This window comes from Dermochelys coriacea, chromosome 15 (genome assembly GCF_009764565.3).
Source record: "Dermochelys coriacea isolate rDerCor1 chromosome 15, rDerCor1.pri.v4, whole genome shotgun sequence".
NCBI lineage: Eukaryota > Metazoa > Chordata > Testudines > Dermochelyidae > Dermochelys > Dermochelys coriacea.
In genome coordinates this window covers 15353369-15377201 of record NC_050082.1, presented here as the reverse complement: position 1 = coordinate 15377201, position 23833 = coordinate 15353369, and the positions used below count along the sequence as shown (strand labels likewise).

Sequence of the window (23833 nt, the reverse complement as noted above, 5' to 3'; positions counted from 1 at the left end):
CCTTCTCAGCAGGCAAGTCGCCCAGCCGACCCTCTAATCAAATGCAGTGCTCCTGACCAGCGCTGCTCATCCGCTGGTCACTAGATAACTCCCATCTGCAGACTACAGCCATGCTAGCCAGGAACAACAGTTCAGAGAAATTCTGACATGGGCTGGGGAGTTTTGTCAGCATATAGAACAGGATATGTGGTTTTATTATACCCTGCAAAGTCTGGGGGAGCAGCAAGAAGGGGAGCATACAGAACTATGGTGAGCTGGGGGGGACCAATGTCAGAAGGGGGCAACAGCCCCCTCTTGCCCTGTAACAAACAAAGCCCTGACGCCAACTACGAGTGGACGAGAATGCTTAGTTCTCTGCTCCAACATAGCAACGAGACACAGAAATGCCCTAGGAAGCCGTCTGTCTAGTCCATTCTTGAGAGCCATGCAAGACTGTTCCCTGTTGTACAACTGCCTGCACTCTGCTCGGTGTAATGCAAAATGTCTCACACAGGAGCTTCCACCATTACTCTCAGGGCACTATTCCACTATCCAGCATTTCTTCCCAATGCCAGGAAGTTTCCTAATATTTGTTCTTGAATGTACCTCATTCCTCCTAGTTATACCCCTTAACGCCTCACCCCATAAAACCTCCCCATCCTCAGTGACACACACAGATGGCTCCATCCCTGCTTCGCCGTCGCTTAGCCAAGCTATTCCCAGTTTAGCTCTTTGATTCTTTCTGCTCCTGCTGGGGAAGATCCAGGTCTCTCTTCCCCTAGGGAAGCTTTGGCAAAGCTAGCAAAATGGGCAGCACCACAGATGTGTGCTCAGGATTAATGCTGAGCCAGGTAGCCTCCCTCATTATCTTAGGTTAGTTTGGGAGTCCCTCCAAAGTGGCCTTGAAAACTTGTGCTGTGCTGCCCAAACCAGCCACAACAAGGGCTCGAGTGAGCAGTAAGCTGGTGGGAAGAGGAGCTGGAGAAACAGCCGTGAGCGCCTGGGCCAGAACGGTGCCATCCACCAACACAGGAGGCATTTGCTTTCAGAGACCTGTGTTCAAATCCTGACATAGGTCATGAGTGAAGGGGAGTATAGTGGGGTCATGCTTCTGCCAAGGGGACACCTGATTAGCAACGACCGAATGATTGACAGTCTCTGCTCCAGGAAGGCCCTGGATGCTGCAGGTCAGCAGGGCAATGCATTGGGAGGGCTGTGTCACACTTTGGGGTTGTACAGAGCACCAAATTTCACCCCTCTACTTTGTAAAGACAACCCTTAGCAGCAGCAGTGTCTGCACTTGGCTTCGGGAGCATTTCCAAGGCCGCAGCCCCACAGGGAGCTGATGAGAACAGCCCAACAGGTCCATTTCAGATCCTCGTTCCACCTGACATCTAGAACCGAATGGCTTTGTCTGCTTTGCCCAGTTCCAGGTTTTTCTGAATCGTGGGGGGGGCCCAGCGTGATGGGCACTGAGGAGCAACCACATGCTGTACACAGCCAGCTCCAAACTCTGGTCCTTGGGGGATGGTTTGGTGGGAGTCCATGAGAAAGGAAGGCCTACGGAGCGTGGCAGAGGTCATGCAGGACACATGTGGCTCAGGGGCGCTCTGCCTACCCACCACTGGAGCCCAGGTGCTTGGGCACTAGGGGCCTACATGCCCTGAGAAGTGCCCACTGATTTCAGTGGACGGGAATCAGGCCCTAAGTCAGCAGGGCGAGGTTGGTCTGAGCCCTCTGCAGAAGCCTCACTGAGGAGCTTCATGCTGACAGACCTAGTGACAGAGAGGCTGGTTTATTCCTGATATATGAGATCGTCCCAGGCTACAACCTGAACACACGTCCTTTGTTGGGCCTGACTGACACCAGCGACACGCAGGGGTGTGGGCTCAATGGCTCCATTCTGGGACCCTGGTGGAGCTACAAGATGCGTGGCCACGGATGGCATAGCACTGCTCAGAGGCCGATCCCTACAGACCTGGCAGCTCCAACCTCCCTTCAGCACAGACAGGAACCCGACTTCCCCCAGGTCCTCGCTGGCCCAACCCTCCTCTTTCTCCTGCAGGCAGGTGCATCTCCGCCCTCCCGCTCTGCTGCCTTCCCATGCCATTGCACTGAGTTTGGGCAGAGCCGTGGATGGGATGGGGGGGCGGAGTATATCTGAGTGGGTTTTCCTTGTCTGTCAATCCTTGTATCGAGATCTCCTCAGCCATGGACAAGGCCTCCCCATGCAGAGCAGGGAGTGCTCCATCCCCCAGCTGCATCCTCCCAACGCCAAGAGCACTTAGTCCCAGGGGAGGTGGTGTGGACAGGCTGTTGGACAGAAGAAGGTTTTCTTGCTGAATCCCACAAAGGGCGATTTCCACCCCCACTGCTGCTGGGTGTTTATTTCCAAAGAGGAAACCAGATACCACAGGAGATGGAGGCCAAAGAGGAAGACATACCACAGAAGCTGCTATCTCAGTACCTATTTGATCACCTACTGGGGACATTAGCTCCCGGAGCAGCAGCGCAGCCACCAGGCCTGGCTGCTTTATAAAAGACTCAGGTTTGAAGGGGTATTTTAAACACAATGGCCCAGCACAGCCTGATGCCTTCCAAGGCTGCATCCCTCTCAAGGCTCCAGGCAGCATGGGCAGAAAAGCAGCTGGTGTTAGGTGCCTGTGGTCTGCAAAGACAGCACTAGGATGCTGTTTAGATTGGAGCAAGGGGTTTGTTTTGTAAAACGACAGAGTCCCACGGACAGGGTGGGGCCTGGGCCCCGTGAGGCCCCAGCACATTCAATGCAATGCAGGCTGACACAGCAGGAGCAAAGTCATTGACTTTCCTAGGAAAAGATGCTGAGGGAGATGGAAGGAAGGACCCTTCACCATAACCATATGAAGTACAAGGAGATCAACCCAAGTCAGAAAATTTTGCATTTGCTCTGCTGGGAAGTGGAGAGCCAGAGCCCAGGGAGGGAGACCGGGTGGCGGGCGGCCCCAGGAGCCGGGCAGCTAGGGAAAGGTAGTAATGCCAGGCAGTGCATGGCACTGAAGGCTGGGCACACACTAATATCCCACTCCCCATGGCTGAGGAAGAAGTGCTTTGCAGTGTACGGGAGACACCCAGAACTCAGGGATAGACACCGCCCCGGACGTGGCTCTGGCAGACAGGGCCTGCTGCAGTAGGGAACAGACAGCTCTGCATTCACAGCCATAGCCTGCTGAGTTGGAAGAGCAGAGCTTGGAGTGACCATACCTCCAAACACGGCCCCATCTTGGAGCTGCAGACAGATGAAGTCACCTCTCGTCTGAACTCACTTCCTTTCTCAAACTGTTCAGAGACTTTGCCTCGGACCAAAAAGAGAGGGGGGAAAATGACCCAAAGCCAACAGAGGATGTTCCCCATTAAAAGCTCAACACTTCATTAATCCTGGCTCACACCCCAGGCCGCCAGCCTCAGCCCAGGACTCCCACCCTCGGGCAATCTGTGAGGACCAGTCCAGCAGCAGCTGCTTTGAGCTAACAGAGTACAACTGGCACCATGGATGCAAGTAGTGTGGGCCCTGCTTGTCCCTCCTCTCCCCAACTCCCAAGGCAGAGCAGGGAGCCGGACACACAGACCCTACGTCGGGCTATCATGAGAGTTTGATGTATGCAGCCCTTGCCCAGCTGGTACGGATGGCCCTACAGGCACGGCACAGAGTCACCTTTTCTCTCTTGCTCTGATTTTCTGTGGGTGTATTCAGTGACTAGTGCTGGGCTGGCCAGGCTGGAGCGTAAAGCCCCCTACCTATGCCTGAGCACCTACCCCCACGGGTGGCATCAGAAGCAGCACTAAGCGGACTGAGAAAATGGCTGCAGCCTGCAATGCTGTCACAGGGTGAAAGCCTCTCTGTATGTCAGGCATGCACCAGGGCTTTGACCAGCCAAGGCAGCTCCAGGGACAGTGGATACGTGGACAGCACAGCAATGGGTGCGGTGCAAAAGCCTGTGAGAGCAGAGAAACGAGATGCCCCATGCAGAAAGAGGCCTGTCTGTGCACGCAAGCAGTGCAGAAGGATGAAACGGGTTCTTATTTCCCTAGAACTTGTTTCAAGCCCATGTAAGTTTAGACTTCAGGATTGTCCGGCTCCCAGCCGGCGTTCAGCTTTCCATGCCACAGCCACAGCCCCCCTGGCACAGGAAGATTAACAGTGGGGAGGATTAAAGAGAAGCTGCACCGTGCGGCCAGCTTCTCCTCAGGAGCATTTCATTCTGTAGCCTCATTTCAATGCCCGAGACAGGGCGGTGGACGCTGCCAGCCACATAGAGAAGCAAATGAGTAACCCAGCCAGGAGCATTAGAACTGCCCTGAGCCCAACTCCCCCTACAACAGATAAGCCCCCGAGTCCTCTCCTCTCCACCACCTCTGCTCCAGGCAGAGGGAGCTGGTCTGTACAGGAGGTTTCTCTTCCTGACGGCCTAGGAACAAACACACTCTGCCGAGCGACACATTTCTGTGGAGGTGGCAGCGGGCTCTTTCCACCTGGTTAATTCCTGGCATCCTCTTCCTGTCCACTGTGGCATGGCCCCTTCAGTCACACAGTACAACACTGCCAGCAGAACCCATCGACAGAGAAGTCTCTGTGAGGGAGCAAACACCCAACTTACTGAAGATTTTGGTGGCAGAGATTAGGTCCAAACTCACCCCCACAGGGCTGCTGCTCATCGGTCACTCAGGAGAGTTACAGCAGGGATGAATTTTACACACGGTGCCTCGCATCTTAGCATGGCCACGAGAGAATGTGCACACAGGCCTGCTGGCTAAGGCTGAGCACGGGGAGGCGCTTAGACCCACGTTGTTGGTCTAGCATCTCAATGCTAGCGCTGAGCGCTCCTGTTTTGGGGGTGCTAAACTTGAGAGCCCTGGGGACTGACAGTCAGAGGTGCTGAGTACCTTCCAAGGGGACTGCAGCTGCTCAAGACTTCTAAAAATCATGGCCCAGGGGAGCGTGAGTTGGGCACACAAATGTGTGTGTGTTCCGTGCCTCAGTTTCTCCATCTATAAAGTGGCAATAGTAAGTGTGGCTTAATTTATCCTTGTTTGTGGAGTGTTTGGAGATCCTTGGATGGAAGGGGCTCTAAAAGCACAGGGTTTTTGATGAGAGAGAGAGAAAGAAGTATTCTCTGCTCTGTGGAGGTATCTAAGCTAGGGAACCAGGGATAGCTACCATGTTCTCCCCACATGCCATGACCAGCCCAGTGGAATTATTGTGTGTGCAGATGAAAGGCAGTCAGACCTCTTGCTTTGCATGATCTTCCCACCTTCAGCTTTCTCAGCACTCTCTCTGAGTGTAGGAATCAGCAGCCATTTTGTTCTCAGACCCGCTGCAGCACGCAACCAAGGAGAAACACACTGTTTGCTGATGAAGACTTTACTTATGTTCCTTTTTGTGCGGGTTTTCCTTAATAGAAAGTCACTCAGCCTGGAATTATGTGTTTAGCTCGTTGCCTATGGAAACTTACCACGAATCAGACTGTGTCATGTTACATGAACACACAGTAAAGATGTATGTTAAGACATGCTCAAATTTGCATCCCATCTCAACCAAGGCTAAAGACAGCAAGGTCCAACCAGCGATGTCCACTGCATTTTCTGAACAGCCGCCTCGGGGTGGGTGGGTGTGTGTGTGGGGGGGGGGGGGGGGGGGGACCTAGAATAGATGCTGTGAACTCATACTGTTCTGAACACAGCAGAAAGTCATCAACCTATTTCCAGAAAATCTCTCTCTTTTTCCAGGCACAAATGAGCTTGCAAACTCCACAGACACTTGAGGAATGGTGCTATTAGCCCCCTGGCAGAGATAGGGATGGCGAGGGATTTATTTTCCTTTCCCAGAGCTAGTCAGAACTGACTATTACAAATGTGTCTTGTGACAGATCATATTTCACCATTTACACAGAAGCCTGGGAGCCATGCTTAAAGGTGAAGCATCTACAGCATAGAAATGCAGGGGAAGCCATTCTGCACTCAGCATCCTCACCAATACAAACAGCTGCTAAGCTCTGTAGAGTAGTTGTATTTTCTGATGAACCTTTCCCTCATTATTCTTTGTATTTCAATCCTACATCCAGCTACCCCGCAGCAAACAATGAGATTAAACAAGCAACAACACCTTCAGATTATCCACGCAGCAAAAGGCAAGTGGGGGGAGGGGTTTAAATAAAGAGGTTTGCGCTGGCTTTGAAGTCTGTTGAATGCCTCAGGAGACAGGTACAAGGACAGAGAACCAGTTAGCCTCTGAGTTCCCAGGTTCAAACCCAGCCTAGGTCAGCAATGACCCCAAAGCATTCCAGTCTGACCGCTGTTGGTATTGCAGTAGCTCCTAGGGGCCCCAGTCAGAGACGAAGGCCCCACTGTGTTTGGCACAGACACAATCCCTGTCCCAGCAAGCTCATAATCTAAGTGTAAGACAAAAGCAAACCAAATAGAAATGAGAGGAACATGTGTGGGAACAATGAGACAGCGGGGATACGCAGCAGTGTCAGCATCCCAGCAGTCTAAACTGCTGTCAAGGCTTTGTAGGTGCAGAGGGCAGTTTTAAGGAGGACAATGATGCGGCCCTGGGGATTTTTACTGACTGCCTCGTCTACACATAAGGGGCTGCAGGAGAAGATACACAAAGGCGCTTGTCTGACACGCAACACGAAACCACTTTCCACCAAGCTCCCAGGGAAGAGAAGCCCAACTCACACAAACTACTGGTACAAGCAGGACTCTCACTGGAGTGGCCAAGAAGTGGACGCACGGGGAGACCCCAGTCTTTGAAGATGGCCCCTCTAGGTCACAGCTACAGCACTGGTGGTGTGTGAGAATACCCGGATACCCTCAGTGCTCAGTCCAGAATCTCCCACCAGCCCCAAATACAATTATTGGTTTAAACGTAAAGGAGATAAATAAGATCCTTACAACTGTTCTATTACTTCTGCTTAGACCAGCTAAGCACCATCTCCCCAAGACGTACGGCTGACCTGGTGCTAGCTCCCATACAAGCTCTGCTCACACACCCCTGCTCCAGCAAGGAAACTTCCTGTGCAAACATGAACAGGCTTAGAAAGTTTCCCGCAAACAGCCCAACAGAGCTGTGCCAAATAAATGTGTTTTTCCCTGCTCCAGAGGTACAAAAACTACTGGGGGAGCCAGAGCCCTTTGAAGCCGCTCACAGATCAACGTCTCTTACTGAGTTTTACAGCCTTGGGATGAAAAGGCCATTCAGAGCAGCTCTGGACCTCCTGCCCACAGCATTTTCCTAACTTAAATTCTCTTCCCCTTCTTAGATGCAGCCATGCCTAATCCATGGGCCACAGCACATAAAAGCCAACTATGCTCATGGCACCAGGTGTGTAAACTACTCAGCAGAGGCCCATTCGTGGGAGATGTCAGAAGTTTTGCAACAGACCCTTTTCCGCTGACTAGAACGAAGCTGAGTTACATGGTGGGGGGAGATAGGGAAGATGCATAGCCAATATTGCAATACGGCACATGAACCCAGTATTAGCTCAGGCCAGTGGCAGGGCTTGAATAAATGAGCTGGCCTAGAAAATGGCCACACTCTGCAGTGAGCATTTCCAGAATACTGAACTCTCAGAGTGGTGCTTTTCATCTCTAGGTCCCCACTTCCCCTGCCCAGCGTCAGCTCTCTGGGCAGTATGGAAGAAGTTGGTTCTCATTATTATTTGGTAACATGATGTAGATTATAAATTTCCAGGGCAGGTACTGTCTTTTCATTCTGTTTGGACCATGCCTAGCACAATGTGGTTCTGGGTCCACACCAGGGACACTGCCTCAAGATAGATAAATAATAATTAAAATCATCATATTGTTGCTGGAATGCCCAGAGGCCCCATTATGCTTGTGTTTAGGAATGGGATCAGTAGAGGCATTATGATCTTAACATAAAAACAGAGGGTTCAAAACCCAGTCCTGTAACATTGGTAAATTTCATCACTGATGCCATTACAGAATTTGGAGCCAATGATTAAAACCAAAACCGAGTCAAGAAAGATCATGCAGGGTACATCTACGCTGCAAAAAAAGACCCACCGAAACAACTCTCAGAGCTCGCATCAACTCACTCAGGCGCATGGGGCTCAAAATAGCAATGTAGACTTTCATACTCAGGCTGGAGCCTGGGCTCTGAAGCCCAGTGAGAAGGAAGGGTCTCGGAGCCTGGGCTCCAGCCCCAGTCTCAAGTCTACAAGGCTATTTTTAGCCCTGCAGTGTGAGCCAAAGTCAGCTGACCCAGGCTTTGAAACTGGCTGCCGCAGGTTCGGTTTTGTTTTTTCCACTGTCGATGTACCCGGAGGGTCAGATTCCCGCCTGAAGTAGTGATAAAACACCAGACAGCATCACTGCATGGTATGAGATAATGGCTCAGGCTCTTGGTACAGTCTCTGTTCTTTGCTGATATTTTTGTCTTTGGTCTTGATGCTGTTTCAGTCTTCTTTTCCATGATAATTTAAAGCTGTTTCAATCAAAATCATTGGTATAATCCCCATTTGTCCTGTGGCAAAATTGTTAACGATGGCTCAATGATAAAACGCTGCTTTGGAGGAATTGCAAAACCTTCCCACCATTGTGCATATCTTTCTGTATCATTGTTGATTTCATTGATTTTTTGTGTTGCCTCCAAAATGAACGCTTGTTAGAATTTACAAAAAGTGAACAGCATTAGATTCTAAGGAAGCAGGCACTGGCACAACAGGGTTCATGCAAGTGCCACCTCTGAAATGATTACAGAGGATTTTCAGAAGTCAAAAGAAATGGAGTAATAAAAAAAAAAAGATATTAAACAAGACAGGAAATCATTTGAGTGTAAACGCTGTGGCTGTTCGAAGCTCAAGGCATAACAGTACCTATTGTTACAGAGAATTTGGAAGAAATGCAGTGGAAAAATTGTATTCACTAAACTGTTTTGCTAAGAGGCAACCCAAAAATTAATGGAAATGGTCACACTGCTAAAAGGACAGCCTTATGATGCTTGTAGGATGGGTTAACTCAGAACAAGCTCCACATATACCTCACAGAGAGGGAAATGTGCACACACCCTGCCCAGAGATGGTACATGCAAGTGACAACAACAACAGACCACTGGTAAGCACAAGGGGCTAACCCACCACACATAGACTCGTGAATCAGAATCAGGTACAACAGCAGATTAGATCCCCTCCAATGACTTTTGGAGCCTGTGATGCAGACCAAAAAGTCAAAGCAGAATGTTTTGAAGGAACTTAGGGCTAAATGTCTCCAAGCAAACGCCAGGTGCAGGTATAGGACATAACGTGCCCAGAACTTTGTGCACGTCAGGGCTTGTTTTGTCCTTGATATACGACTCCTACGAAAGAGGATGGAAATTGTATTATTTCATTTGTAAAGGCTAGTCTACTCTAGATGCACAACAGCTCTCCCGTCGGCATAATAAACCCATCTCTGTGAGACGCACCGACATAGCGCTGTCCACACTGGCGCTTAGGTCAGCGTAATGTCACTCCGGTAGCAGCTTATTCACATCCCTGAGCAAAGTAAGTTTTACTGACACAAGTGATAGTGTGTACAAGCCCTAGACAGCTGCACCTCAAGACCCCAACCAAGAGGAGAGCCCCATGATGTGAGGCATTGTACAAACAGCCTAAATAGACAAGATACACAAAAGTGTGGAAGGGGAAACCGAGGCAGAGAGCTGAGACAGGACCTGCTCAAGGTCACGCAGCTCAGTCTGGAAGCCAGATCTCCTGAGTCCAAGTCCAGCATCCTAGCCATACTTTTGTCTACATTTGGATATATTTTTACACCACGAAAATTCTTCTAAAAGAGTATTTCCCATTAATCTTCCATTTTGCTCCACTGTCACCCCCTGGCCCTGTCAGAGATTCAGATCTCCCACACAGGTACACCCTGAATGACCCGTATCACAGACACAACCCCGGTGTCCAAGGAAGGTTTAATCAGAACACTTTACCATGCGCATCGACTCTGCACTGGAACTGGGGAAGTCCCTGGCCTCTGTTATGCAGGAGATCAGACTAGACTATCACAATGGTCCCTTCAGGCCTTGGAATCTAGGAATTGGCTACAAGGGTCCCTGAAACCTGGGACATTCCCCACCACATAGGGACTGAGAAAATTCTACAGTCCAGGGAGATGTCAGGCGGGAAGACTGGGTTAGAATATGACTTGAGTTGTAACACTGGTATTTCTGACTAACAGAGCAGAGAGAATGGGGAGGGGGGAAGAGGGCCCAGCCCAAGTCACTTGTTACTGTATGCACGCCCACGTGTGTCTAACAATGACAAGTGTCTTGTTCTGTATAGACACACAATAAAATATGAGAGAATATACAGATACACACATACACACACACAATCTGCTCCTGACTAGTATTTCAGTATCCAACCACTGTAACACGTCTCTCTTGCACTCTTTTCTTTGGCACGAGGTGTTCCCATGGTACATTATCAAATCAACAGGTCCAGGCTGACTTCATGGCCTGCATTTAGGGAACTTTTTTTGCAGGATACTCCATCAAGGTATTTTTGCCATAATTATAAAACTCATAAACGAGCACGAAGGGAGAAACAACGACCGCCCTGGGAGCGCAAAGCTGAAAGCTGAGATCTGTTTTTCTTCAAGGCGAACACACACTGGCTTATTATTGTAGGGTTGCTGATGGGGGCTGGGCTGCTGCTATGGTGAAAGAGAAAGAGAAAGAGAAAGAGAAAAAGAAAGAAAAAGAAAGAAAGATTTATTTTAAAGGGGGGGGAATGAAATCCCAAAGGACAGGGTTCTAAGCTGTAAGCATCAGGTTTAAAATACCAATAGATTCTACCAGATCCAATCCCCACAAGGTCAGCACTACCCTTCACCCTTCTGAGGCTGACAAACCAAGCGCCATGAAATGCACTGGGTGTTTCTCTTTCACATTAGGAACTGAAAACAGAGATCCTGCCTGCCAGTTCCACGCGGACACTGACATTTCTTTGATACCAGTTATAAGCGCACAGGTTTGGTGTCCTTGGCCCGAAACTTCCTCTCCCATCACTGCTGTACACAGGCTGCGTGTTACCCTCCAGCTCATCAGCTGCTGCACTCCAGCACCCCTGGATGGACACGGCACACGTCCGAGAAGCTCTTTGGCCTGAAAAGTTCCACATATGAAATACGACTACAAAAAGTCACATGCACTTTGTAAACAAGAAAACTAGATCAGATCCAATTTCAGCCAGCCAGCCTCGTGTACCATGCTGTGACAGGGACTGTGTGCTCCACATACAAGTTATCAGTCCTACCGGTCCATACAGCTCTCTATGCCTTCCACACACACCAATGTTTTTTTACCAAGAAAACAATTCCGCTATTGACAGACATCTGCCCATGACAGCATAACCACGGGGGACCAGAGGGATGCTCAGATGCGAGCAGCAATTCAAACTAGACAGCAAAGCTCCTGGCACTGGCTGGAGCCTAGGAGCAGCTGCCGAAGGCTGGTCCTACCACAACAAACAGGAAGGCTTTTCACAAGTGGTATAAGGGGCTGCTAAAAATAATTCAGTCACAGAGCAATCAGATGACATGCGGCCTTTCTATTCAAGTGCCAGAGATAGCGCCACAGAACAGAGGAGAGACAGAGGAAGCCTTGGGATCCTTTCCCAGTTTGTTTTGTTTATTAAAATCATTGTGAGGTGTCACTTCAGATCCTGCGAACATTGCAAGTGCAGAGAAAGCCTGGGAGCGCTTAGCCTGAGCTGCAACAGGCTGGTTACTTACGCTGGTCTGAAGAATTACTGAGGTGAAGTTAGGTGCGTTCAAATGCAGCCATTGGTACCAGAAAACAAAATAAATAAGCTGGGGAGCACAGTAACTGAGGATGTTCTGAGCCCGGGCTGTGACTCGGCTTTGACAGAACAGGGCGTCCCTGTGAACCCTGGACCTGCTGGTAAAGTAGCGTATGAACCAGCTGATACAGAGCGTCAGGCATCAAGCTGGAGCTATTCCCAAGCACGTGCCTGATTTTACCTCCCAGAACATAGTAGACTAACAAGCACCACGCATTTAATTACTGTTCTCCCTGAAAACCTGTCTCTCTCGTAATAAATATACACACTGCCAAGAGCTCCCTTGGAGGGCGGGGGAACCTCTTCAAATAAAGAATGAACGTATCAGCTCCTCATCAGCCCGTGGAATGAACTTAACTTGCTGTGTGAATTGGAGCTTAATTACGCTGGACCTCACATTGCCCCATTGCCTGTAAAATGGTGCAAACACTTCCCTCCACCAGCACTGTGAGGCTTAGGTCATTAGTGACTGATCCTATGGGGTGCTGAGCATCCTCCATTCCCATTGGCTTCGGCCGGAGCTGGAGGCACTTAGCCCTTTGTAGGACTGAACTCTTAACATGTGCAAAGAGCTCTGAGATCTTCCAGTGGAAGGAGTTAGAGGAATATTATTATTGGAACAGATGGGCTATTTCCAGAACTGCTCACTGGCACTTCCAGTACCTACTAACACCCCCAAAAGGGAAAGGCAGTAGACCTTTTGAAACTGTAACGGAGCACCACACTGTGACTAGCTAGGGACTAAGAAGAGTATTTATGAGAAAGGAAGGATGGTCCAGTGGGACTTGCGAGATCCAGGTACAATTCCCTGCTGTAACCAAGACTTCCTGTGTGAGCCTGAGCAAGTCACCTAGTCTCTCTGCGCCTCAGTTCTCCAGCTGTGAAAGGAGAGAATAGCACTGGCCTACCTCACAGGGGGGTTAGGAGACATTAGATGCTGTAAGCACTCGACTATTACAGGGATGCGGCCCACGTAAACACCATATAGATGATGTGATACAGCATGGCCAGAGGGCAGCAGGAGAATGTTAGAAGGGAACCTTATTCCCTGTAGAGGGAAGAAAGTTCGCTATCAATTAATTAAAGCACCTAAAGCCAATTAAAGCACCTGAAGCCAGTCACATGATAAAAAATACCATTTCAATCAGACAAGAGAAGGAGTTGAAGCAGAGTGGATTGGTGTTGGAGCAGAGAGCAGTTTGGAGGAGTTGAAGCAGAGTGGATTGGCACTGGCGCAAAGAGCAGTTTGGAGAAGTTGAAGCAGAGTGGATTGGTGTTGGAGCAGAGAGCAGTTTGGAGGGAAGCAGAGCAGAGTTTGGAGAAGTGCTGCAGTGGGCTAAGATGACCAAGACTCTAGGTAAAGGGACACCGGGTTTGTGCAGAGGGAGGGCAGGAAGCCCCACAAGCTGAAGGGCAGGAGAGGGAAGTAGCCCAGGAGAAGGAACCGCTAGTTCTAGTGGTTTACCGCTATCCCTAGGGCCCCTGGGCTGAGACCCGGAGTAGAGGGCAGGCCCGGGTCCCTCTCTCTCCACTCCCATCCTCTAGGGCACTAGTGAGGCACCCAGTTCAGAGGCAAGAAACGGTGCCCTGAAACCCCAATTCCCCCAAGAAGAGAAAGTGCGAGACCCATCATAGTAGTGCCAGCAATTTGTCACAGTGAACAGTATGTAGAGGAACCCAACTGAGCAGTGTCCTGGGTTGCACCTGGCTATCTAATTAATCCTAAAATAAGAGATCATCATCAGAGGCTGCAGTTGGAGTTGAATGGGAAAATATACTCTCCGTGTGCATCTATAGCACATGGGGTGAGAAACATGAGTAGAAAAGTTCCCCACACTAAGAAAATAGCTAATAGGCTACACAAACGTTTGAACAGTTGAAAGCAAAGTGACTTACATGGGAGTTGATTTTAAAAAGAGCTGTGAGCCACCATTCAATAGTCAAAATTATCAGCTTGTATTCTTGTGTTTGCACAACACACTGCTTCTGACTGGGACCTCGGATTGCTAGTGCAACAAACAAATGAAATGCAGCAACCAAAAGACTCTGGTGCCTAAACCATTCCTGTGCGAACATGGCTTTCCCCTTGCAGAAAGCAGGAGGGAGAGATTAAATCACAGAGCCTCTTGTCCCATAGTCCTGCTTTAGTGGATCATTTTTTCGCTCTTATTTACGAGCCAAGAATGTCCAGAGGCCAGTGGGATGGGTTCACTGTTTGTGTCTAGTCTCCCGCAGCTCCCACATGGGATTCTGTTGTTTATCTTCTCAAACTGTAGCTTTCCAGGGCTGATCCCGTGCCAGAAATCACTCTGGGAGAGCAGCACAAACTCCACCAGCTCAGGCAGGGCATTCCAACTCCACACCCACACAACCACATGTAGTCAATAAAAGCAAAAGCATAACAAGTCATTCCCAACATTTCACGAAACGGCACAAAAAGGAGCTGAGCAGTACAACTGGAGCCAGGAGGGACCCAGGTCGTCGGGCTTCTCAGTTTGGTGCAGCCAAGTGCTCAGCAGCCAGACAGGAAGGGAAGGGTGCAACCATCAATGCGCTTTTGCACCCCCTTGTGGCTAGCATAGGGTCAACACTACAGTGCCAGAGGAAGCCGCTCAAGCTTAGCCAGCAGCACCGGCTGTATGTAGATGATGCTTTGCGGATGGAAGGAGGAAAGAGATTACTGCATAGGGACAAAAGAACAGCTCATAATGAAAAGCAGAGTGAAAGCCCCAAGCTCGCTGAATCAGAAATTAGACATGGAAAGATCTTGGAGGTTCCCATAGCCTTTCCCTCTGCCAGTGTGGGATTGTTCCCTACAGAGTCCAGTCCAGCTGAGTTTTAAACATCCCAGCTCCCACCTATGTCTCTATGGACGCTGCTCCACAATCTAGGATTCCACCTTTGGAAAACATCTGATACTTCAGCTGCAATTTTTCTTTGTTTAATTTCATGCCTGGCAAGTTCGAACAAACCCATTCACCCCACAACTATTCTCCTCCCTCCTTGGTGGAGGGGGTCACTCCCTTTCAGTTACTTGTGCAGGGTTTCACTTCCTCTCCATATCCCCTGGCCAGCATTTGGCCACGCTTTCCTCATCAGTCAGTCAGTTCCTCCTCTCCCTTAATCATTGTCATTGCTCTTCTCTGAACTCCCTCCAATTTGTTGACATCATTCTGGCATGGAGGTATCCAGAAATGAACAGAGTCTCACAGGTTGGCTTTGGGAGTGAGAGGCCCTGATTATCCCTGAGAAGGGGCAAGATGGGATCTAGTTTTGAATGACAAAGTCAAACTAGAAGCAATTCAGAGGCTGCAGACACAATCTCACACACATTCCCAACAAGCTGGAACCTAGCAACCTGGACTTTGCACCCCAAAAGCACAGATCTTCCCCACTTGAGCAGTGGTAATAGTATGTCCTTTATTCTGTCTATAGCCTAGCTACTAGAGGGGGACATGACACACAAATGCAACTTGTCAGTATATGATACCATCGACTATTTTATTTTTTGTTTAATTTAAATGCGTGGGGTAGAGCAGCCTTGGAATAACAGTAATCCATGTACTAACAGGGTGAGTATGTAAGTTTTGGGACCCTATTCCCCACTGCAGCCATGCAGCATATGCTCGATCACAGATATGCAGCACTTTCTCCATGAAGACAAACGGTGTGAACAGTTCTACAGCCCAGGGACATTGAACAACTCACCATACAAGAGGAATGTGTGACGGAAAACAGACGTCTTTTTTCCTACGCTTCAAGGCTAACCACACTGCAGACACAAACACACACACACAAACCTGCTCACATGAGAATTATTCCATGTACTAAGAAACTTCCTGCCAACATGCACACAATACTTAGCAGATTTTCTCCACACAGTATGTATTCAAAACACCTCTTGTATTTGGTCTGTAAGTATTGAATAATTATTCGTTGTGGTTTTCCTGTACATCACCTTTTGCTGCTACAATAACTCAAACACCAGGCCTAGAGAAGCAATACAGTTCAAGAGGACACTGGCTTCTGCTCGTTAACCCTTTAGCACCAAGACCTAGGATTTCCCTTTCTCAAAGGGCTTGAGATAACATGATGTTACAGAAATCTCAGCTCCTGGGGCAGAATGTTTGCAAAGTACAGGTGTTGACTATGTGAGCGTCCCGCTACTTGCATACTGGAGCTCAGATAAGAGCAACACAAATGAATTAACTGGAGGGACTGACATACGAGGAAAGACAAGATTCCCCTGATATCATGCCAGGGCCTCAGTTTGACTTGGCTAAGTGGGATATATACTGGGAGACATGAAAACTGCCTACAAAATGTGGAAACATTAAGGACAGAGAGGAATTATCTAGGCTTTGAGTCAGCAAACCTCTAAGTACATGCTTAAATGTGTTGCTAAACTGGCATGGTACTCGTGGAATCACTAGGTGCAACAGAATTAAGGTAAGTAAAGGAGAATTTAATCTAATGAAAATTGTGAGCATGTCCCCAGGAAAGCAGCGGAAGCCCCGCTGCTTGGAATATTTAAAACGAAACTGGGCAAAGCAGTAAGAAATATATGGTAGGGTACAATCATGGCCTGTCGGAATATGCCTTTAGTCTGATTTATAGGATTTCCAAATATTTAAAAATACGATCCATCAGGTGCCTAAAAGAAAAGTTGGACTACAAAAACTATCCAGAACATGGTGAACTGATACACTTGCTTTTTTCTCTGCAACACTTTCTCAGCCTTTTCAGCTTGGCAATTCCTTGTTCAAAATAAAAAAAAAAAACTGTGTGATCCCTTTACATTTACCATAAGAGTACAGTAGAACGCCAGAGTTACAAGCACCTCGGAAATGGCGGTTGTTCGTAACTCCAATGTTTGTAACTCTGAACAAAATATTCTGGTTGTTCTTTCAAAAGTTTACAACTGAAAATTGACTTAGTACAGCTTTGAAACTTTACCAGGCAGAAGAAAAATGCAGCTTTCCCTTTATTTTTTATTTATTTATTTATTAGCAGTTTACGTTTAATACAGCACTGTACTTCGTTTGCGTTGTTGTTGAGTCTCTCCTCCTGCCTGATGGTGTACATCCAGTTCCAAATGAGGTGTGTGGTTAACTGGTCAGTCCGTAACTCTTGGTGTTCAGAACTCAGAGGTTCTTCTGTAACTAACAGGATCCATGCTAACCCTAGGTAATTTATTTGTGCATGCATTTCGAGAGGTTGACAGAGAATACTTGACTTGGAAGGACAACGCGGTGTGAAAAGCGAGGAGAGCAAGATTTGCTTTGCTTTAGATTGTAACGACACTTCCAATGTCTCGCAACCCCCCACTGCCTCTTGTGACCCACCCGTTCAAAAACGCTGCTCTAGACCATCTACAGTACCTAAACAAGGCTTGGATCCTGCTTTATTGACTTTGGTGAGGGCAGGATCAGGCCCTAAATATGCTCTTCAGCATCTAAAAGTCTGGATAATGTCCCTGTAATTCTCTTGCACAGCATCTACGAGCCCCAGCAGCATGCCCTGGAAGCCTCCTGCTAGGTATCTGACACATGCACAAGTGGCTGAGTGGTTTGTGGAAGTTGGGAGGAGAAAATCCACAGCCAGAAAATTCTTACTTCTCCGTCTCATAAACTGCTGGGCTGTACTTGTATGACTCAGCACGTGTCCCAATGGCTCAACCCGTTCTCTGCCCTCCCTGCAGGCAACTTTATCCATTTGTAGCATGAATAACTGACGAGCTGAAATAAGAACGGCAGCATCATTCCTTTCGCCAGGTTCTGTGCCCAGATTTCAAGCAGCTTGGACCAGTGTGATCAAGCCACCTGTACGCAGATCTCATTTTGCTACCCCTGCTTCAGAAGTCACGCAAGGAAACGTCAGATGCCACTACGGTAAGTCTTGCATGGGCCAGGCTTTCCCTGCCCAGAATAGACCATCTGTGCATGGCAAGGGGCCCCCGCAATAAAACTGTATGGACAGATGCATGACAGAAGGCAATCCAGGCAAGGGCTGAACCTCTTGACACACTGTAGCCCCCACCCCACCCCCACCCCTGACACAACCATGCTTAGCACTGAACTGTTGTCTGCTTTGGGAGGCTATGCAGCAAGCTGCCTTTTTAGTTGAACCAAAGAAAATCACAACATACACACCACAGCTGACAGAGACGTGAGGTGCAAATCTTCCATCCCTCTGCTACCTCCGGCCAAGCTACACAGACAATAGAAAACCAGTAAGCAAAGAGGTGCTGCTTTCAGACCATTTCCAGTGTTTACCTCAGGATTCTGTGATCAATTCATTGCTCCCATTCCAGCAGCTTGTTCTTGGAAGCCAAGGATGTGGAGCCAAGTGTGAGAATTAATAGGTTGGAACAGATGTCAATGGAGTCGGAATCTAAGTTAAGCAGCCGTGTATCAGGGACAAACTAACCCACACACTGATGAAAAACTGTACAACTCTGGCCAAAAAAAAAAATCCAAAAACCAAAAAACACCCCCATTTACGAAACTGCAAATAAAACTCCATCTTCAGAAAAAAAAAAATCTTTCAACATATTTGAAATGACAAACTGTAACACACCGTGTGTCTGAATACAACCCTGTACTGCCAACCATTCAAGAAATTATGAGTGAGGCCTTACATAATCATGAGATTATTTTTTTTAAATCTCTCCTGATTTTTTAAGCCAAAGAGATGTATGGTTCTGTTTACCTGACTTGTGGTTTCTGCACCTGGACTCGGGCCACATTTTGAAGCTTTCCTCTACTAACATTAGGGCTAGAAACTCTTTTTTTCTTAATGAAAGCTTAGAGTCTCACAAAATCATAGGTTTCAGAGTAGCAGCCATGTTAGGCTGTATTCGCAAAAAGAAAAGGAGTACTTGTGGGACCTTAGAGACTAACAAATTTATTTGAGCATAAGCTTCCGTGAGCTACAGCTCACTTCATGTGACCCCCAGGAGCTGGAGCTTTCAGAAAAACACCAAATTATCATGAGAGTTGGCAACACTAAAAGATGCATATGAAGAGGTCCCAATCCTGCAAGCTGTTCGGACATGGGTTTCAACAGGTCTCTACACAGGCAAGAATCTGCCCATGAGAAGCTGCTTGCAGGATCGGAGGCCTTAGCATTTATACTGCCCCTTTCACAAACATCAGCTAATCCATCTTCACAACACCATAGTGAAATGAATGGTTTTATCCCCATTTTACAGACAGGGACACTGTGATTTGCGCTTGATTGTGAGGGAGTCAGTGACAATGTCACCTACACTCCTGATATGAGGGTTTTCTTTACACCTTATTTCCATTTAAGTTTCCAGCCATCCTGATTTCAGATAATAGCTTGAAAATGTGAAACCTAAAAGTTCAAGAACCAGAAAGAAAATGAAAACCCAACCCAACAATGCATTATTTTTTTTCAAATCTCATGATTTTCAGGCTAATCATTTTGGGGAGAACTGATTCATTACACTGAATAAAACAATTCCTGATGCCCAGACTTATGTTCAAACCACACCCCTACACACATACAGGTGCTGTCTTTTGTACAGCATCCTTCATACACACTTTACCCAAATATATACTTTTAATGATCAGTACAGACCCATTTCCAAGAGTCACCCTTTGATTGCGGCAGTGGAAGGAAAGGGGCAGACGTGGATGTGAAGGCACAAACTGTACTTTCAATCACATTAAGAGAACTGGATCCACCAGCTAATCTGTACTTCCACTCCCAAACAACTCAGCAATTTCATGTGGGTGAGAGAGAAACTATAAGAACAGGTTCTCACCCTCCCAGTTTAAAAAGGACATTGTCCAAATTAATAGACTTTTAAACACACCACCACCACTTCAAAGAGCACTGGGCTACACAACAGCCTTGAGTCATCAGAAGCCAACCTCCAGGGACACAGCAAGGAACCACCCCAAACAAAGTCAGAGAGGCAGGTTCAGAGGGAGCCTGCCAATCCACTCCACTCAGTCAGGTGCTCAGTTTCATCTGCATTCCACCCACAGAGAGCGCTCAGGCTTTGGCAGAGAGTCTTCATCAGCTGCACTTGCCCTTCTTGGCTCACTGCTCAACACATTCTTTATACAAATTGCTTCATTTCCCGTGCAGGAATATTTACACCAGAGATCTTCCCTTCTGCACAAGGGCTTGTATCTCATTAGCTGTGTCACCACTTCTACCTGATCTCCCTCCCGTTGAGAAGGCAATACCTGCTATCTAGATACTTACAGGATAGCTCATCATCCAAGATTGCCCCCCCCCGCAAGTACTTATGGATTTACCTTCATAACATCCGCTGCAGGAAAGTAGTGGCATCTCCATTTCTCAGTGGGCAAAATGAGAGAGATTCAATGATTTAAATCAAGTTAACGTAGGAAAGTGCAGCAAGGCTGGAAACTGAACTCTGATCTCCTGAGTCCCAGTTCACTGCCGTAACCCACCATCCTTCCTCTCAAACGACTTGGTCCCATGCCCATCGAAGTTAATAGCTCCAGTGGCATAGGCTCAAACTTAGCAATTAACAGGAGGTTCCTTGGAAAGCACTCAGATCCTCTCCAAGACAGGAAGTCTACTGTGATTTATTAGCAGTATTATGGTAGTAGCTAGGGACTCCATTCATGGATCTAGGCCCCACTGTGCTAGGCACTGTACAACCACAGACTACTTCCCTGACCAGTGTCCTAAGAGAGCACGGGTCTAAACCAAATATAGTACAATATTCTCTGAAATCATTCTGTTTGATTTCTCAGACATAGATTAGATCAGTTGTATGATGCACCCGACAATGGCATTAAGATAACATTTTATGTAAGATTTTTATTGAATGATACCATACTCGTAATGTGATTTCAAAGCAAAAAAAAAAAAAAATCTACACACATTTTTATAATTGATCTCTCCAAACTAAGATTCACAATTCTCTTTCCAATTTACAGCTTGATCTAGCTTTACTATAATTGCAGAACTTGTATGTTTCAAGATAAGGGCGGGGGAGAGGGGGAGAACAAGCCTCAAAATAAAACAGAAGGGGAAAATGTTGGTGATAAACTTCAGGTTTGGAAAAAAAACCACATTTAGCAAGCTTCCATCACCACACTATCACTGTATTTATTTTATTTCCCCCCCGTTTCAAATGATCATCAGCTACAAGAAATGCACAAGAGCTTTTTAACAGTGTTTACCTGTGCTACATAAAATTGTTTTTTTTGCAATGAATAGGTAACTCCTGGGTTGCCGTCCAACAAGTTGCACTATTATGGAGCACAAGGCTGTACAGTTTTACAGGATCCTGCAACAGGCAGAAAGCTATAGGGTGTACGGGTCTGTCTAGTGAATTAGAATCCCGTTGGGACAGGAAGGACTAATCAAGAGGGAACATCCAAAATGCAACTGGCAGGAGGATGAAGGAGTGGGAATAGGGGCATTACTGCTGACAGAATCTGTAGTAGCATCCGCATGTGTTAACTGTCTCCTCCTACTGCCTACCCAGGTCCTCATGGAATACAGTTCAGCTCCATCCGCTGCAGACAGGCAGGCCCTGCCTCTATTTCCCATCAAAGGTTGTCCATGATGATGGGTGTTCAAGCACACACCGGAGGACCCTGCTGCTCGCTCCCTACCCAAGAAGTCAAGCTTAGAGGAGAGGAAATGCCTCTTCCTGTAAAACCACCCTAAATCCTCCCAAAGACCAACTAGAGAACCAAAAACCTGCTGATGTCATCTGATTACATCACCCTCCCGATCCCCGCACGTCTCCCAAGAGCAAATCGAAGCCGATGTCCCCAGCGTGCCCGTTTCTGCGGCTTGAGGCGAGGATCAACCGGAACAACAAAGGGGGGGGGGGGGAGGCTTGTGCATAGAGAGGGTGTGGGGAAGGGGTTTGGCAGGGGGGACGTGCTCCGAATACTGCAATGTCTGCTTCGGATCCCGAGCCCCCCGGTACCATCCCAGCCCGCTCCGCACGCCCAGGGGGACCAGCCCACGGGGCCAAAGGTCTATTGCAAGGGATGCAGCCAAAGGAAAAACAAACCCAGCGAGCCCTGGCTACACAGGTAGCGCCCCCACCCCCCGCTCGCTTCATGGGCGGGCCAGGGGACCCCACGGCCGATCGCCCACCCCCCACGGCAGGAATGCGGCCGGGCCGGGGGCGCTCCTGCCAGCCCCGGGGCAGGGTGTCTGGGGGCGGGAGGCAGGGGAGGACCAAGCCCCACCTACCTGTTTTTCTTCTGCAGGGCGATCCGTGTTCGCGCGCCCCAGCGGGGGAGGAGGCGGCGGCGCCCATCGGGGAACCCGGCGGCAGAGGGGGAGAAAGCGAGAAGAGACGACGTGAGCAAGGGAGGCTGAGCCCAGCCCCGGCGCCCTCCCAGCCCCGCAGCCCCCCGCTCACCTGGGTTGACCAGCTTGCTCTTGTACCTCAGGCCGGTGCTCATCCTGCGCTGCGGGCGGCGGCGGCGGCGGCTGCTCACGGCGCCGGCTTTGCAGAGACAGCGGCTCGCCAGGCGCCCCGCAGCCAAGAGCGCTCTCCGCGTGCGCGTGTCAGCTCGCGCCGCTGCATGACTGAGCGGGGCTGGCCCCGGGGAGCGCTCGTGCCGCCCGGCCCGGCCCAGCCCAGCCCGCAGCCAATCAGCGCCCGCGCTCGGCCCTTGCGCCGCCCGCCCCCTCCGCAGCCCGCTGCCCCCACCCACGCGTTAAAAACCCACCCAGCAGCCAACCTTCTCCCTCCGGGAGAGAGGCATCCCCCAGCCGCCCCCCCCCGTGCCCAACCGCAGCAGCAGGCCCTGGGGGTGGGTTTCTCCAGGCTGCACAATAGACGCTCTTTACAAACGAGATTTAAAGCATCACCCCCCATATCAAGGGGGAGATGCAAAGGGATTTTTTTTTTTTTTAAACTTAGACCCGACCTCTACTATTATTAGGACCATCCCCATAGTGTTCTATATGCAACCATTCCCTCTCCTCCTTCCCTCCCCCCACTCCCAAAACTGTGTCCTGATTTTTCACACTTGCTCTCTGGGCACCCTATTTCTGCTAGGCCTGTTAAAATGTCACACCACAAGGGTAGGTGAATTACACCCCACTTTCATGCAACCATACACACACCTTTTCCTGGACACATGACATTTGCTTCTTAGCACAGGGAAGGTTATTTTAGTTGAGTGCACTGCTTGAGTTACTCATTCCTTTAAAATAAAAAGATGGTTAGCTGAAATGATGGATGCTTGGCAGCTTATTAAAATTTAAGGGACATTGGAATTTTTGGTGAATTAACATACAAGGGAGATGACTATTTCCAACTTCTGTGAGTTTTCCAGGCTAGTTTAAAAAGCACCCAAAGACTGCATTTGGAACATTCAAGTCTCCACCGTAAGTCATCCTCACTGAGGACCTTTACTAGGTTTCTTCTAATTGCCAACAGTTAATACAGTTCGGTCATTTGAGAACTCTACTACCCTTGCAGATGTTACAATTTAACAGTGGTTTACTGTGCAAGGGATGCACATGGAAAAACACACTGGGTAAGGAAAAGAAGTAGACCCATTAATTTACAAGACAGTAACCTCTTTAAGGCAAACTATGATGATGGTCCCACTATAAGAACCACTTTAAAAAAGAAAAAGACTATTCTTTTACCACACAAGGGTTTCCTGGTTGCTTTATGACATACCTTTAACATAGCTTAACTTTTCCCACAGATTCTACAGCTGTGCAACCTTAGAGAAAGGGCTAACACGATCCAATGGCTGGAAGTGAAAGCTAGACAAATTCAGACTATAAATAAAGCATAACTTTTTAACCATGAGAATAATTAACTATTGAAACAACTTACCAAGGGTAACGGTGGATTCTCTATCACTGCCGAATTTTTAAATCTAGTGTGGATGTTTTTCTGAAAAACATGCTCTAAGAATTATTTTGGGTAAATTCTATGGCTCATATTACAGACTTGATCAGTGGTTCCCAACCTGCAGCCTGAGGGTTGCTTGCAG

The 23833-nt window shown here is 48.4% G+C and overlaps 1 protein-coding gene across 1 annotated transcript in view; it reads right to left on the bottom strand.

Annotated features, from left to right (window-relative positions):
- SEPTIN5 (septin 5) overlaps positions 1–22436 on the bottom strand; it is a 70654-nt gene extending 48218 nt beyond the window's left edge. The window contains exons 1-2 of the mRNA XM_038373240.2: positions 22234–22436; positions 22062–22072 (exon numbers count right to left, since the gene is read on the bottom strand). Coding sequence (XP_038229168.1) covers positions 22062–22072; positions 22234–22276 — 54 coding nt within the window. The 5' untranslated portion in view covers positions 22277–22436. The remainder of the gene's footprint in view (positions 1–22061; positions 22073–22233) is intronic.
- Between the last annotated feature and the right edge of the window lie 1397 nt (positions 22437–23833).